Source organism: Nicotiana tabacum, chromosome 1 (genome assembly GCF_000715075.1).
Source record: "Nicotiana tabacum cultivar K326 chromosome 1, ASM71507v2, whole genome shotgun sequence".
Classification (NCBI taxonomy): Eukaryota; Viridiplantae; Streptophyta; class Magnoliopsida; order Solanales; family Solanaceae; genus Nicotiana; species Nicotiana tabacum.
Window position 1 is genome coordinate 10,271,730 of NC_134080.1, and position 16,767 is coordinate 10,288,496.

The 16,767-nt window shown below is 36.0% G+C and overlaps 1 protein-coding gene across 1 annotated transcript; it reads right to left on the bottom strand.

Annotated features, from left to right (window-relative positions):
• Positions 1–146: 146 nt before the first annotated feature.
• LOC107797490 (putative ripening-related protein 1) lies at positions 147–890 on the bottom strand. The gene has a single exon (XM_016620391.1). It carries the CDS (start codon positions 843–845, stop codon positions 255–257), a length of 591 nt encoding a protein of 196 aa, XP_016475877.1. The 5' UTR covers positions 846–890; the 3' UTR covers positions 147–254.
• Between the last annotated feature and the right edge of the window lie 15,877 nt (positions 891–16,767).

The window sequence follows — 16,767 nt, forward strand, 5'->3', positions numbered from 1 at the left end:
TGTATATACTTGATCATTATATTTTAACAGAGAAGCAAGTAGAAACTTCTTCACCATATGATAACTTGAATGGAAAATAACAATAACAATAATAACAAACTCATTGTAATCTCGCAAGTGGAGATAACTTCAATGGAAAAGAAAACTAAAGAAAGAAAGAGTATTATTTGACGAAGGGAACTGAAACTTGTTGTCAGTTCCTCGGGATATGCAGGGTATTTATTAAAAGCCAGAAGATTCTATATCAAGATTCATTATTCAGACCAGGAGATGTCAAGCCAACCCCAGTCTTTCTTAGGAACACCTAAAGCTTTCCACACTGCTTCAGAAGCATCCACAATGTTATTCGGGCAAGGAGGTTGGTATGCATGTGGTGCATCACACCCTTCACCCGAATCACATTCATCGACAACCATGGCTTTCACACTCTTCCCATTTGCATGTATGGTAATGTTTTCAAAACATCGTCTCCCTTTACTGTACCATCCGGTGGACAGAGCCACCACCGGAATAGAGTTATGGTAATACGTGCCACTACATTCAGATGGACCGCCACCATCACCACCTTTGTCAAAGTCGTTGATAGTAAGAATTGCCTTCGTGTGACCTGTAACCGGAGGTGAACATTTGTAAGTAGTGTAAAATTTCCCTTCTTTACAACATTCATCACCAGGGCTACATTGATCTTTTGGGGGCTTTTTACCCTTAATTTTTCCACTTGGCTTGCATTTTTGAGCCTCCACTAATGTGTTAGTACAAACCAAGGAAAATAGGATCAAGAAAGTAACAAAATGAATTAGGCTGAAATAAATTCCCTTATTCATTTTTGCAATTATAAGTTTCATCTTAAGTAGTTGTGAATTAAACAAGATGTTTTTTTTTTGTTTGAAAAGTTGATATAATTGCTTGCTATTTATATGAAAAATTTGCCGCCCAATTTATACTTGGAAATAAATACTGTTGGTCATGTAAATCAAAACCACGGAAAACAATGGGGTAAAATTGTAAAAATACTGAGAAACTGAAGGAACAAGAACAATAACAATGTCAGTAAACTCTACTATGAACATTTTGGTTTTATTAGAGAAAGAAAATATACAAATAAAAAATGTTGCAACTTTACTGTTTGCTTAGCAGTGTGCATGTCCCTTCATATTCTTAGATTTTTATTATGTTATGTGGTTTGGTTCGCTTCAGGTATTGTATTCCTGTTGCTATTATTTGGTACCACTTATCTTTTATCTCTCCCTTTTTCTTTTATCTTCCATCTTTCTTCCTCCCTTGCTTTCCTCTTCTTCTTCTTGCCCTTTCTGGGCCGAGGGTTTATTGGAAACAACCTCTCTACCTGCATTAGGTTAGGGTAAGGTCTGCGTACATACTATCCTCCCCAGACCCCACTTGTTGGGATCAAACTGGGTTTGTTATTGTTGTTGTTGTATATTTTTAAGCATTATTGATCTAATAAGCAAATAGAAAATATAATAAAGAAAGTATTAGAATGAAATGGATCCAAGTCATTGAAACTTCAACTATACACATGCATCATCAAAATAGTCCATTGAGAATTACTGGACATTACATTACTGGAGGGGATCCTATCCCTTATTTTGTTATCCTCTACCATAATAAGTGGTATTCTCTAAAAGCAATGGCTGGACCACGATGCTTGTTTTCTTTAATTGACAACAAAGAAAAATGATCAATTGGCTTAATGAGTATACCTACGATCATGTCTTGTTTTCTTTAATTGAGAAATTGTTAAGTGTGTACGGTTCTGCATAATTGTATTGAAGAAATTTGACTAAACATCAAGTTGCCAACGATGTAAAGAAGCTAGTCCAAATGTATCATAGTTCTAGCTTTGGGCTACTTTTGAATGAGGAAGCGAATTACAGAAATAGACAACAATATTAATAGCCAATTGCGTCCAAATCAAACTTTTCTCTAATACGCATGTGTGCTACTTGAAGAAAAACACACTATAATGAGAGAAGCTAAAAGTGACTTTATTTAATAAAAAGCTCATGGATTGTCTGGCCGTAAATTGCACTAGGTAGATACTCCATCCGGTCCACAATAAGTGATTTTTGATTGTTTTCACGATGATTAAGAAATCTATATTTTAATATTAATTAGGAATAAAATTGACCATATTAACTTTACTATCTCTTCACATAAACACTCCTAAACATACTCCAACATAATTTACTCCAAGGATAATGTAGGAAAAAAATAGTTAATTCATTCTTGAAATATGGGAAAATCACTTATTTTGAACCACAAAAAAGGCCAAAAAATCACTTATTGTTGATCCGGGGAGTAACAGTGAACGAAATTTCATTAATTTCAAATTGAGGGGAAAAATATTTATTTAAGAGGAATTAGAATTGCACTAAATGATAATAATGTCATTATGTATCACTTAAGTGCATGATTCAAATTCCAGCTCTGTTCTCTTCTTCCTATGTCCAAGAACAAGGCCAACCCTATCCTGAAAAGTTTACTAAAAAGACCAAAGGGATTTCCTTAAGGACCACTTTTTTTATCAAATAGATAACTAATCTGAAGAAGAGGACACTGTAAGAAGGGGTGTACATGGACCGGGTTGGTTCGGCTTTTATCAAAACCAAACCAAACCAACTATATCGGTTTGGATTGATTCGATTTTGTGGGATTTTTCGAATTATTCGGGTTTTTTTGTTACTTAAATATTATTTCAATCTTACTTTATTAATTTTTTGATAAGTAAATATATGTTTAGTAAAAATATAAAAAATTGACAAACATATTATCTATTAAAATATTCTTATGAGAGAATTTTCTTCGTAACACATAATAGTTATTCTTTTTAGTCGTCTGACAATAATGTTTCGATGATGTATACTTTCAAGGTTTAATAATTAAGCATAAAAATCGATACGATACCTAAATAATAATAATCACTTCATATTCGAAAAAGATATAACAATTTAATAGATCTTAACATATGATATAATATGGAAGAACAAAAGAGATTTGACGCATTTCAGTAACACTTAATGACAAAATGACCATACAACCCATTATTTAAGGTTAATAAATATGGAGCACCTCATATACTATTAAATATTATATCCCGCAAGATAATCCCAAATATTTCTAGATATCTTTTTTTAAAAATTTCTATATAAAAATTATACATTTATATGTCGGTTTGGTTCAAGTTTTTTTTACTCAATACCAAACCAAATCAAACCAAACCTAGTCGGGGTTTTTAATCGATTTGGTTTGACTTTTCGGTTTGATGCAGTTTTCCGGTTCGGTTTGTACACCCCTAGTTCGGTTTGTAAAAAATTTCGAGTTCAAATCTTGAGAATGATATCGTCATTGGTACGTAGCGCTTTATCCTTCCAAAGTTGGACTTCTTGGAGCAAAATGAATTAATCGGGTATCAAAGCATGTATCAAACATTGAATGGAAAACCAAAACAAAAATGACTCCATATTGTACCAAATAAATGAATGTAAGATATGTTTTTCATACACACATTTATCACTTAACAATATATGCATCTCTCATGCAAGTTGAATTAATTAGCATTTACTGTGATGAACTAAGTAAAGAAAAGGGGGAAATTAATGAAGAAAATGAGTGGTTTAAGAAAGATAATTTAGTACTTAAGTAACATTCTTGATGAGTCCCCAACTCATTTTGGTGAATATTCTTTGAACTTAAAACTTTGTTTCCAGAATTTATTATTAAACTGTTTTGATTCCTGATTCCAATTGTACTTACCAAACTTAGTTAACTACTCCCTCTGTTTCAAATTAGATGACATACTTTTCTTATTAGTCCTTTCCCAAAAAGCTGACATATTTTTACAATTAGAAATAATTCAACTTTAAACGCTTTATTTTATCCATTTTACTATTAATGAAAAGCTTTTATAACCACACACATGTCACGGTCCCACAAAATTTTTACCCCTTAAGTTTTTCACACCACAAGTTTCAAAAATCTTCTTTTTTTCTTAAAATTCGTTTCGAATCAAATTATCTCATCTAAATTAAAACGGAGGAAATAGTTAATATGACCGTTTTCAGAAATTTGAAGCTGTTATTCTTTAGAGGCCGTAAAACTCATTCAGAAAGTAATAGGGATTCAATAATGTAACCATGTGGTTGAACCATTTAGTCGTGCTCTGATTAAGCCTATGGAGAAATTCAAAATGATTTAGATATCACTTAAGCACACACGGTAAAAATTTATTCGCACTAGATACTTACATCAGCCCATATTAACTTACTACCATTCAGTGATTTAATGAGGTCAAAATATGCAATAATTAATTATGGTTTATTGAAAAAAGCGTATGACCAAACAAATATCATGCATCAATTAATCTAGTGTAAACATCCAATACGAGTAAATTTTTATCCGTCACAAGCGCCAACTCCGTTATCCGACATTCTCAACCAAGGAAGTAATCGAGCTTGCCCAACGTTGCTGAAATAAGAGTATCAAGTTACGCATCTCGATAAGTATTTTATGTGCTCTTCCTTATCTTCCCTACATTTTCCCACATTATTTCACGAACAAAATCAATACTTAATTTATAAGGATCTGCAGTTTCATCTAGTTTTTTTTGAGATGTGCATAAAACGTGCACATTTAAAAAAAAGTTGCACGAAAAGCACGAATTTTATAATATTTGGAAAAAAAAGTGCACGAAATTAAAATTGCACGAATGATCATTACATTTTTTTAACTACTTACTTGATTCTTGAGTTTTTCACTTTGTAAATAAACACAATGATTAATTTGACAAAAACTATTAGAGGTAATAAGTACAAATCTCTTAAACTACAAGATGACTATAATCATGACGACAATGTCATGTTTATAGCCGGTGGCTACAATTTGAACATTATGTTTATAGTCATCCATTTAAATATACACTTATGGTGAAATATATGATTACAAGGAAGAACCCGTACGTACATAGTCTTTACAAACTCACATAAAAAGATGTGACACACACCATCTGTGAAGTTTATGCCCTCTTGTACTGAATATTGTACACGAGGGAATAACCTAATTACTTGTCTAATAGGTCTTAGAGCGGCATCGCGAGTTCGCGACTAATCTAATACCGAGCTGCTTTATAAAGTAAAACAATAACAATAGTAATAAAAATAACTATAAGAACTACGAGTACCGTCTCCTCGACAAGTAAGATTAGATTTGCTCCAAAACTATTCAGCCATTTTTCGCTTTCTACATTGACACAATTATAAAATGTGTAAAATTTTACAATAAGGCATGCTATTCTAGTGATCCAAGCATCTTGATCTTAATCGTACAAGATGGCTATAATCATGACGACAATCTGGACATGTCATGTTTATAGCCATCCATTTAACTATACACTTATGATGAAATATATGATTACAACGAAGAACTCGTACATAAATAGTATTTTCAAACTCCCCTAAACAGACGTGACACATACCATCTGTGAAGTTTATGCCTTCATGTACTAAATATTGTACACGATAGAATAAATTAATGAATCATCTAATAGGTTTTAGAGCGGCATGGCGACTAATCCAATACCAAGCCGCCTTAAAAAGTAAAAAGATAACAATAACAATAAATATAATACTAAAAACTACGAGGACAGATGCCTCCTCGTGAAATAAGCTTGAATTTGCTCCAATAACATTAAACCGTTTTTCTCTTTTTGCGTTGACACGACCAATGTATGAAAATACTGCTAAAATCTGTCTCAGACAAAGCCAAGCAAAAGAACATTGAATTAGTGTTTACCCTAAAATCCGAGTAACAATTAAACTTATATTGTGGTTTTAAGAATATGTGATTTAGTCCTGTAGACATGTGATTTTTGACCTCCCCAAGATTTTACATATTTTAGCACTTAAATACTTAGTTTAGGCCTAATATAGTTATTTCAACTAATTTTGACTCTTTTACATTATTTTTTATCACATAAATGAAAATTACAAAAATAGTTTCGTTAAGGTTTTGTAGTCATTTTTAATCTTGAAAAAATACCAAAAAAATAGGTTTGTTTTAAACGGTTAGTATTATTTTAATAGTTATTTTCTTAAGTAAGATTAAATAGTATTTTTAATAGTTATCTTGTTTGCTCTATTATTTTTATATACAAAAGGAGGAGAGAATAGAATTAGTTTTTGGACCAATTTAATCTTGCTTGTAGCCCAAATAAACTAATCCCTTAGCCCATTAACTCAAAAGCCCAAACCTAGACACCCAACCCATTTAAGATAATATACAAGAAAAAAAATCAAAAAAAACCTAGACCTAGACTTGGAAGAAAAACCCTAGAGACCACCTGAACTTCAGAACTCGACAAACACACCCAAAAACACCCATGATTGCCTTCTTTTTCTTCTTCAGCTAGAGAACACCCCTAACCAAAAGAACCAACCAGCCGCCCAATACCAACAGACCCCTCACTTCACAAACACCAACGAGAAGAAGCAGATCGCCGGACGCCCTAAGCTCCAAACGCCGAAAATCTCCAGACCCACCAATCAGCCATGGACCCTTAGGAAAAACTCTAATATTCAGCCGCAACACACACACACACACACAAAGAAATGAAAAAAAAGGAATACATGAGAGAGGAAATGAAATAGAGAAACAGAAGAATGGGGAAAATGTACTTTGTTGTGTTGTTACACTTTTAAAGGGTTGTAAATTTCCACCTCAAGAATCTGTTGAGGAGTGCATAAAAAATATATGCTCCCTAATCTTAGTGTCTCAAGTAGAAGGCTCGTTTCCTTGCTTATATGGTAAAATGCCTCTTGTACTCTTTCATCGGACGCAGAAACAGAGTTAGAGTTCGATTTTTTTATCGGAGTTCATTGCTTGAGCTCCTGTGGAGTTTCAGTCCATTTTTGGTTCGGAGATCCGTCGAGGATCGAAATTTTATTTTAGCTGCCGATTCGGAGTACCGTTTGAGGTTAATTTCGTGGTTCGCGGTCGACGCTCCTGCTGCGGCTTCACTTTCTGGTCCGTATTTTGCTGTAATCGAGTTCTTATTAATATTATCGATGTATGATTCTAAACTCTTTGTCTTTTACCATTTCTTATGTGAATGTTCTGTGTTGGTTAGTTGTCACATTTTGGTTGCTATTAAGTGATGTTGCAGTGTTAATTTCAAATTTATTTGAGTTGATTCTTTGTTTTAAATCTTTTATTATAAGAAAGTAGTTAAATTTCACGTTATTCTTTGCAAATCTGTGCTAACATGGATCATGTGAGCTTGTATGAAATTGTAAGCAGACATATGTTCTTTCAAATTGAGTGAGCTAGCGTAGTATTCATTTTCCCTTTTTGTTTACCATTTTAAAAAAAACAACAAATTCATTCATCATCTCTTTGTTTGCGTGGTTATTAGTTTCACGTGATGGATGCTTTGTTGATTATCTGTTTTGGACATTAGAATTGGAAAGAGAGTGGGGGAAGGCCAAAGCGCATTAATAGTTAATTTGTTCGTATTCTTTAGGAATTGGGTTTAGTCAAACACATGAAATGAGGAAGCCAAAAAAAAATGATCATGAATTAAGTTTTATATACTTTAGCTTAAGTTTATTTCTATTTTTCTTAATCGCTAGGAGAATGTTTAGGTCGACCACACACGGGTAGGCAAGCCTTAGGATTTTGTTAATTTCGAGGCGAGAGGTCGTTCCCTTAGTTAAATTTATCCAGGGAATGCCCCGAAGAATTTGTATATATTTTATCCGGGGTATGCCCCGTAGTATCATATATTTGGAGGCCATGACGAACTTCGTAGGAAAAGTATAGTATATATTAGTATTTAGGATTTTACATTTATTTTCTTCTTTTATTTTCTTTTGGTTAGGTGGGGACGACCTCGAGCCTCTATTGTGTTTATTTTTCTTTTCTGTGTTTATACCTCAATTTGAATATTTTAAATGCCAACCTGATCAAGTATGTAACCGTACTAGTTACGGGACTTGGGGAGTGCCTAACACCTTCTCCCCGAGTCAAATGAACCCCCTTACCCGAATCTCTGGTGCAAACTTAGTTTGGAGTCCAAAGTGTTTTAAATGAAAAATTATTTTTTTTAAAACGGTGACCTGACACACTGAAATCAAAGTCAGGTGGCCACTCTGAGTTATTTCCTTTTGAACACTAACTTTTGTCACTTTCAAAATTGAAAAACCCTTCTGATCTTCATAAAATCTTTTTATCCATTTTTAAGAGAGTTTAGTGAAGTTGGTAAAAAAAGGGGGTGTGACATCTCTGGCGACTCTGCCGGGGACTTGCAGGTTCGAGCTAATACTTGATCGTGTTGGTTTTTAGGATATTCAGTTGAGGTTTTTATGTGTTTTGTTTGTTTTTTATTTTGTTTATGTCGTTTTTATTTGCTAGTTGCTTATAAATGAACCATGGGTCTTCTTTCTGCAACAAGTTTCGGAGCACGCATCGCGTGCACGAACTCTTTGTTGAGTCACCCTTAATTTATTAATTTAGGAGGGGGGCCGTTGGACGTATGGAGTGGGTGGAAAGCTTGAGCAGCCACCATCGACCATACGCTCCCCCGAATTGCCTTGTTAGTGAACCCCAAACTTAGATCAGCCTTTAGGTCATTTTTATTTGCATCATGTCATTTAGATCTAGTAGGGCTCGGTCCCAGGTACCGTGTTCCTTTGTAGGAAGCCTGTCCAAATTTTGTCAAAATGGGCCCGTGACCCAAAATGATATTTAATCATCCTATGTGCTAAATGTTGCATATGTGAGAATAGAAAAGTCATTTGGCGGACCGATGCTTTGGAAAGAAGGGTGAAAAATGAAGCAAGTAGGGCTAACTCACATTTTTCTTTCATAGTTTTTCAAAAATCAAAAAGAAAGAAAATAAAAAAAAATCCAAAAACAAAAAGATTTTACACTTTTCCATTATTTTCTAAAAATTCAATAAAAGGGGGAAAAAGAAAATCCAAAAAGATTTTACACTTTTCCATTATTTTTCAAAAATTCAAAAAAAGAAAATCCAAAAAGATTTTACATTTTTCATCATTTTCCAAAAAAATCAAAAAAAGGAGAAAAAGAAAATCCATTTTTTTTTTACATTTTCCATCATTTCTCAAAAAGACACAAATATAGTTTTTGGAAATTGGATGCATTTTTTCTAAAATCCTATCCCTTATCTAATCTTCTCGAACTACGCAAACCTGATTCTCATCTTTCGAAACGTGATACGTAGACAACCCACATAGGGTCCGGTCTTTCTTAGTAAGTTTTAGGTTCTTGCCTTCGCGAGTTCTTAGCCAAATCTTGCATATATAACCACTTTTGGCCACATCGGCTTTGTTGCAAAATAGGGCTATTTTGCGAAGTGGCTTGTTGAACCGTGTTTGGAGAGTCTAGAATCCACAATTAGCTGTCTCCTTACTTCAAGGCCCTTTCCTGTTGAATTTGAATGTCTAGCCACTTTTGGACATCGGCCATTCTTGCAAAATGGGGTCATTTTCGTAAAAAAGTGGTTCAATTACCCATGTCTTAGGATCTTGAGTCCACAACTCGGTGTTATATTACTTCAAGGTCCTTCCTTTTTGAGTTTGCATCTTTAGCTACGGCCATATCGGTCATTTTTGCAAAATTGGTCATTTCCGCAGAGTAATTTTTTAAGGCCATGATTGTTGGGATGTTGGAGCCATGTGAGCTTTAAATGGAGTATTTTTCATTCATTAGGGGGAAACTTTGTCAAGTTTGCGCTACTAGCCACTTAGGTCATTTTGCAAAAATAGCGAAATTATGCCTTGCATGTGTCCAATAGGAGATTCCATGGTGTCTTGAGTCACTGATCTATTTGATCTTATTTTTCCCATTCAGGTGTGGAGCGATTTGCTAAAGTTTGAACATGACAAAATACACCAGGACCATTTTAGTCAAGACCATTGCATGCACGAGCTGCTTGAGGAAACTTTTATGTTTTGAGTCTGTCATTTATGTAGTCTTTTAATTATTAGTCTTGTACAGTAGTATCGAGTCTGTCAGTCTAGTTAAGATTGTCGAGTCTTTCATTATCGTACTATCTGTTTTGTATTTGAAAAACCAATAAATGAAAAATCCAAAAAGATTTTTATTTTTAGTTTATTCGTCCCATTACTTTTTCAAGAACTACGCTTGATTTGATTCATGAGGGACATGATACGTAGGCAACCTATATAGGGTTCGATCAAATTATTTTTTAAAATTAAAAACAGGAGGTAAAAAAGAGAATGAAGTTGTGGGATGTGAAAATGAGAGGAAACTGCGGGAATAAGGAAAATGAGCGAGCCAAGAAGCACTAGAAAAGAAAGAAAAGAGAAGATTGAAGTGAACAAAATTGGGATAATGCCAAATGACCTTCGTACCCTCGAAGCCACTCTAGAACCGTCAATTATTGTTAGGACCATTGCATGCAATGTGATATTTCTATCTAATAAATGTCCTAACGCTAACATGTTGGCTTTGTTTTGCTCCCCTTTGTTACTTTCATTATTATCACAACAAATGGTGGTTAGTTTGTGGTACTTTGGCGATTCGTCCATACAACACAAGGTCGAAAGAGCAAGGTAGACATGGTTAGTAAAGACTTGGACACTGGAGTTGTAGACCCACTAAGGGAGATTGTAGAATCAGAATCGGAACTGAAAGAGGAGGTCCGAAGGTTGAAACATCAGATGGCGGAAATGTATCAGGCCTGGTTTAAGGGACTTCATCCACCTTCACTCCCCACCAACTACACTGAAAACCCTGCAACTATCCCGCCACTATCACAAGCCCAGGTTCCTAATGCTGCTGATATCTCCCCATAACCTTTTCACACTCTACCCCTCAAAAACACATCATATCCCGCTCCTTTGACCACTCGTATTTTTGTAGCTCATACACCAGCTATTCTTCCTCGATCCTCCAGCGAGACTATGTTCCAAGCTCCAGATGTCCAACACTATGCTCCAGAACCAGCTTTCAAGGTCTCGGGTCCATACTCTTACGCTCCTCATTTTGAGCCTCCCGGTGAGACTACTAAGCCTGCTAAGACAGTGGAGCAGGATGAGATATCCAAAAAGTTGAAAAGGTCTAAAATGCCAAAGCTTAATTTATATGAGGGGGGTGGAGATCCAGTAGCCCATCTGAGGGGTTATTGCAGTGAAATGAGAAGTGTTTGCGGGAAAGGTGAAGTATTAATGGCGTATCTCAGTAAGAGTCTAAGTGGTATATCTGCCAAGACGCTAGTAAGTGGCACGCATGGGGTGACATGGCTCAAGATTTTGTTCGGCACTATCAGTACAATGTAGACATTATCCCAGACCGCTCCTCCCTATCTCAGATGGAAAAGAAACCCAAGGAAGGCTTTAGAGAGTTTTGGTTCAGATGGAACGAACAAGTTACTCGGGTCAGTTCTCCGATTGGTAGAAAAGATGTTGCTGAGCCCCGCCAACGACAGAATCCAGTGAGCATTCCTGCTAAATGCTTTCAGCCTCAATACCGACCCCATAAATATCCTTATACTCCATATAATCCTCCCCAATGCTACTTTCCTCCACAGAATCCCCAAAGTCATACCTCACTTCCTCAGTACTCTATCCACAATGCACCGCCATATGCTCCCCACTGGCAAAACACGCAATGGCTTGCACCCCCTCCATAGATGTCTTACCCACCTCTACAAGCATATCAACCCCCTACTCGAAAGAGGTTCCAACCAAGGCCAGAATACAAGATGAGAAAGCAGCAGCAAAGAGAAAAATCTTTCACTCCAATCGGAGAATCCTACACAAGCTTGTTTGAAAAGTTAAAACAGTCTGGCCTGATTGAGCCACTCATCGGCTATACTCCGGACCCATATGCAAAAGGTTTTGATCCTACTGTACGGTGTATGTACCACTCTAATGTCCAAGGGCATAACATTGAAGATTGCCGTGCTTTCAAAAGGGAGATAGAAAGAATAATTCAAGAAGGGATAATTGTGGTCCAGGACAGTGACACCCAGAACATTGCACAGAATCTTTTACCTGTACATGATGATGTACACTTTTTGGAGAAGATGCGTGGTGACAGGGAGTATGAGCATCTTTTTGAAAACTTGCTGACTGAAGTTATTGATATTGAAATTGGTGAAGGTCCTAGTAATTTTGATGTGTAACCCAGTGGCTAAGATGTCGAGCTTGGTAATTGGAAAAACACTCCTTTCTTGGTTAGCGAGGGAGGAGTTTTGGTGGTTTATTTTGTTGTCATTTCTGTCGTCCAGGTTATTTCAGGGTTGTAATCCAGATATTGTCTTGTGGCTCAAACCCTTCTTTTTCTTATTTTGCCTAGTTCGTTTAGTGGTAGTAACTCATCTAGTGTTATCTAGGACTATTCCAGGGTTGTAACCCATGTCTATTTTGCTTGTTTTGTTCAAACCCTTTCCACCATCTGTCTAATGCAATCTCATGTTTTCTATTAGTTCTGGTCAGTTTTGTTTAGGTTACTTTTTCTTTTATAGTTATTTTCATCCTGATTTTAGTGACATGACATGCACACATAATTCTCAGCCTGGTCCTGAAAGTTAGTCTAATTGTGAAGCAATGACACGGTTTTGAATATGATAAAATGAGGCCTTTGAGAAAACAAGTAAAGATTCACGCATTATGAGGTAATCTGAAGCTTAAATTGAGTGAAACTGAGGCAATTAGTCTGAAAAATCAAGAGGTTGAGGAGAGCCTCCAACAAGGGAATATCTCTCAAGTAGTTTGAGGTAGATCAGTTAGTGCTGAAATGTGTTCTTTCACATCAAGATAAAATTGAATCAAGTCTGCTTCGAACTGGCAAGGATCCTTCATTGGGACAAAAAGTATTGCCCATTGGCACTTTTTAGTTGTGTTGATGCCATCAATAGATGTTGTGTATGGTTTCTTTGCTGATCCCGATTGCATGTTTGTATTTGGCATTCTTAAAGTTTGGTATGACGAAGACATTTTATTCTGCTACCTAAAAACTTTTATCTTTTGTTACCCCTTTTGAGCTTTAATTTATTACATTTCATAGCCCTCTTTTGGAATCAGAAATACAGTTAGGAATTAGAAAAGGAAAAGAAAAAGAGAAAAAGAAAAAAAAAGAAAGAAGAAGAAGAGAGAAAGAAGAAGAAGAAGAGAGAAAGAAGAAGAAGAAAAGAAGAAGGAAAGAAGAAAAAGAGAAAAGAAAAAAGGGAAAAAGAAAAAAAAGGAGAAAAGGAAAAGAAAAAAACAAACAAACACTTTATCTTTTGAACTACATTCGACATGATTCCTTTTAAGGATACGTAGGCAGCCTCACGGTTCGGTCCCATCAAAATAAAAATTAAAATTCCCTAGACCCAAAGAAACTGGGGCAGAAGTTTTGGCTTTGAAAAGATCCGATTCCAAAAGTTGTAATTTTGACCCCTTTCATCTTAAGTTAGTTTGAGCCTTCATGCCACCCTTTCTTTCTAACCATGTCCAAAAGCCTACATTACGGTCCAAAGAAAGACCTTCTGATAAATCTTTGAGGATGCCAAGTCAAGCAAGATAGAGGTATGATTTACATCATGGGTAACACTTTGTTCATGGGCGCAAGAGAGAAAATTTAAAATGAGAGAGTCTTGTTGGTGAAAACCCTCACGGGCATCGTAAGGCGATGATGAGTTGAGAAATGAACAAATGATAGAGGCTTGTTGGTGAAAACCCTTCAGGGCACTACAAGTCGAATGAGGCTCATGACTTTACAGAGAAATTGGATCAGTGAAAGCTGGTTTGGAAGTATGAATACAGGACATGAACTGAAAATATGATTGGTTAGACGGATTAGGCTGATCAGTCTGAAATGCATGCCATGATCAGTAGAGCTGCTGCTTCCCTCAGATAAGTCTTCTTTTTCTCATTCTTCTTCATATGGTCATCTGTGTTCAAAATTTTCCTTTGTTCCTTTTGTCAAAAATCATTTTGAATTACTCTTTGAGTCTATCCTTATGGGTCTCTTTCGAGTCAGCCCTTGTTGAACAAGCAGGAAAGGATTTCAAAGCCTACTACCAGCTTCTAAATTGCACAAAGCGGAGTCCGGCTGGGCACATCACAATTGACTTGATTTAGAATAAGCAGTATGGTGATAACTGAGGTTCAGGCAATCAAGTGAATCTTGAATTTTGAGAAAATACAAGGATTCAGCAACTTTCAAATGAAAACACAATGCAACAAGTGAGTGTGAGAGATTCAGGTCATGCAGAGGTTTTGTGGTCTAGTTCCAATCAAAAGGTCAAACAACTCCTTGCTAGCCTGAAGCAGCTAATCAGAATGAAGCATGACAGTGGCGAAAGCAGATGCTCAGCAATGATGCCACAAACTAACCACCACGTTTTCAAACTAACAAGATTTTTCTGAAACAGGGGCAAGAATTTTTTTAATCTATAGGGACCTCCCATGGAAAAACATGGTTCAGAGAGCAAGAAATTCTATTTAGAATCCTCCAAGATGAGAGCATGGCTCAAAGATGGAATTTAATTTTAAAAGTTCTCAGGACCCTCCTGGATAATGGGGTTTAGTTTTTAAGTTTTCAGGACCCTCCTGGATAATGAGATTTAGTTTTTAAGTTTTCAGGACCCTCCTGGATAATGGGATTTAGTTTTTAAATTCTCAGGACCCTCCCGGATAATTGGATTTAGTTTTTAAGTTTTCAGGACCCTCCTGGATAATGGGATTTAGTTTTTAAGTTTTCAGGACCCTCCTAGATAATGGGATTTAGTTTTTAAATTCTCAGGACCCTCCTAGATAATGAGATTTAGTTTTTAAGTTTTCAGGACCCTCCTAGATAATGGGATTTAGTTTTTAAATTCTCAGGACCCTCCTGGATAATGAGATTTAATTTAAAAGCTTTCAGGACCCTCCTGGATAATGAGATTTAATTTAAAAGCTTTCAGGACCCTCCTGGATAATGAGATTTAAGTTTTCAGGACCCTCCTAGATAATGGGATTTAGTTTTTAAATTTTCAGGACCCTCCTGGATAATGGGATTTAATTTAAAAGTTTTCAGGACCCTCCTGAATAATCGGATTTGATTTAAAATTATTAGGACCCTCCTGGATAATGGGATTTAGTTTTAAAGCTTTCAGGACCCTCCTAGATAATGGGATTTAGTTTTTAACTTTTCAGGACCCTACTGGATAATGAGATTTAATTTTAAGTTTTAGCGTAAGTTTTCCTTTTAGAAAATATAATTTAGCTTTAAAGTTATCACTCTTAAGATGAGATTTAATTTGAAGTTTTCAGGGCCCTCCTGGATAATGAGACTTAGCTTTTAAATTCTTAGAGCTCTGTAGGTAACATGATCCGATTGACACTCACAAATATGCCCAGATCCCAAACTGGGGTAGAAAAATTTCTTTTGTTTTGTTGCAATATCAGGCGCCTACCTGGATAACGAGGGAATACGGTTTCAAGTTTTAGTAATCAGGCGCCCTCCTGGATAACGAGGGAATACAGTTCAAGTTTTAGCAATCAGGCGCCCGCCTGGATAACGAGGGAATACAATTCAAGTTTTAGCAATCAGGCGCCCACCTGGATAACGAGGGAATACAGTTCAAGTTTTAGCAATCAGGCACCCACCTGGATAAGGAGGGAATACAGTTCAAGTTTTAGCAATCAGGCGCCCACCTGGATAACGAGGGAATACAGTTCAAGTTTTAGCAATCAGGCGCCCACCTGGATAACGAGGGAATACAGTTCAGGTTTTAGCAATCAGGTGCCCACCTGGATAACTAGGGAATATAATTCAAGTTTTAGCAATCAGGCGCCCACCTGGATAATGAGGGAATACAATTCAAATTGTCGATAATCAGGCGCCCACCTGGATAACGAGGGAATACAATTCAAGTTATTGGTAATCAGGCACCCACCTGGATAACGAGGGAATACAATTCAAGTTGTTGGTAATCAGGCACCCACCTAGATAACGAGGGAATACAATTCAAGTTTTGGTAATCAGGCACCCACCTGGATAACGAGGGAGTACAATTCAAGTTTTTGGTAATCAGGCACCTACCTGGAGAGCGAGGGAATTCATTTCACAGTTACTTCAATTCGCAAATTCAAGAAGCATCAGGAGCCCGCCTGAAGAACAGAGTCCATTTTTCAGTTGCATATTGAAGACCAAGAGATTCATGGAAGATTCAAGACAAGAAATAGATAGGATCTTTTATTTTTCTTTTATTTTTGCTGTAATTTTTCCCTTTTATTTTTGATGTAATGGCAGGAACCGCGGACCGGAACCTCGACGGCACTTCACTCGACTCTCCACCTCAGTACTCCATCATTTTTCTCACTCCGAACTACATGTGGCCCGATTCCTTTATAGCCAAGGATATGTAGGCAGCTTAGATAACAGGGCTCAGTCACATTCTCTTCCTTTCTCTTAGTTTTTGGCCTTTCTAAATAAGGGTCGGGTCAAAAAACCTGTCTAGTCGTTCTTTGTCTGAAAATACTTTGTATTTTCAGTCAAAGAGGGGCAATTGTAGACATGTGATTTTTGACCCTCCCTAAGATTTTACATATTTTAGCACTTAAATACTTAGTTTAGGCCTAATATAGTTATTTCAACTAATTTTGACTCTTTTACATTATTTTTATCACATAAATGAAAATTACAAAAATGATTTCATTAATGTTTTGTAGTCATTTTTAATCTTGAAAAAATACCAAAAAATAGGTTTGTTTTAAACGGTTAGTATTATTTTAATAG

What these genes read in the sequence shown, in the direction of transcription:
- LOC107797490 (XM_016620391.1), bottom strand. Translation starts at nt 845, where the DNA reads ATGAAACTTATAATTGCAAAAATGAATAAGGGAATTTATTTCAGCCTA.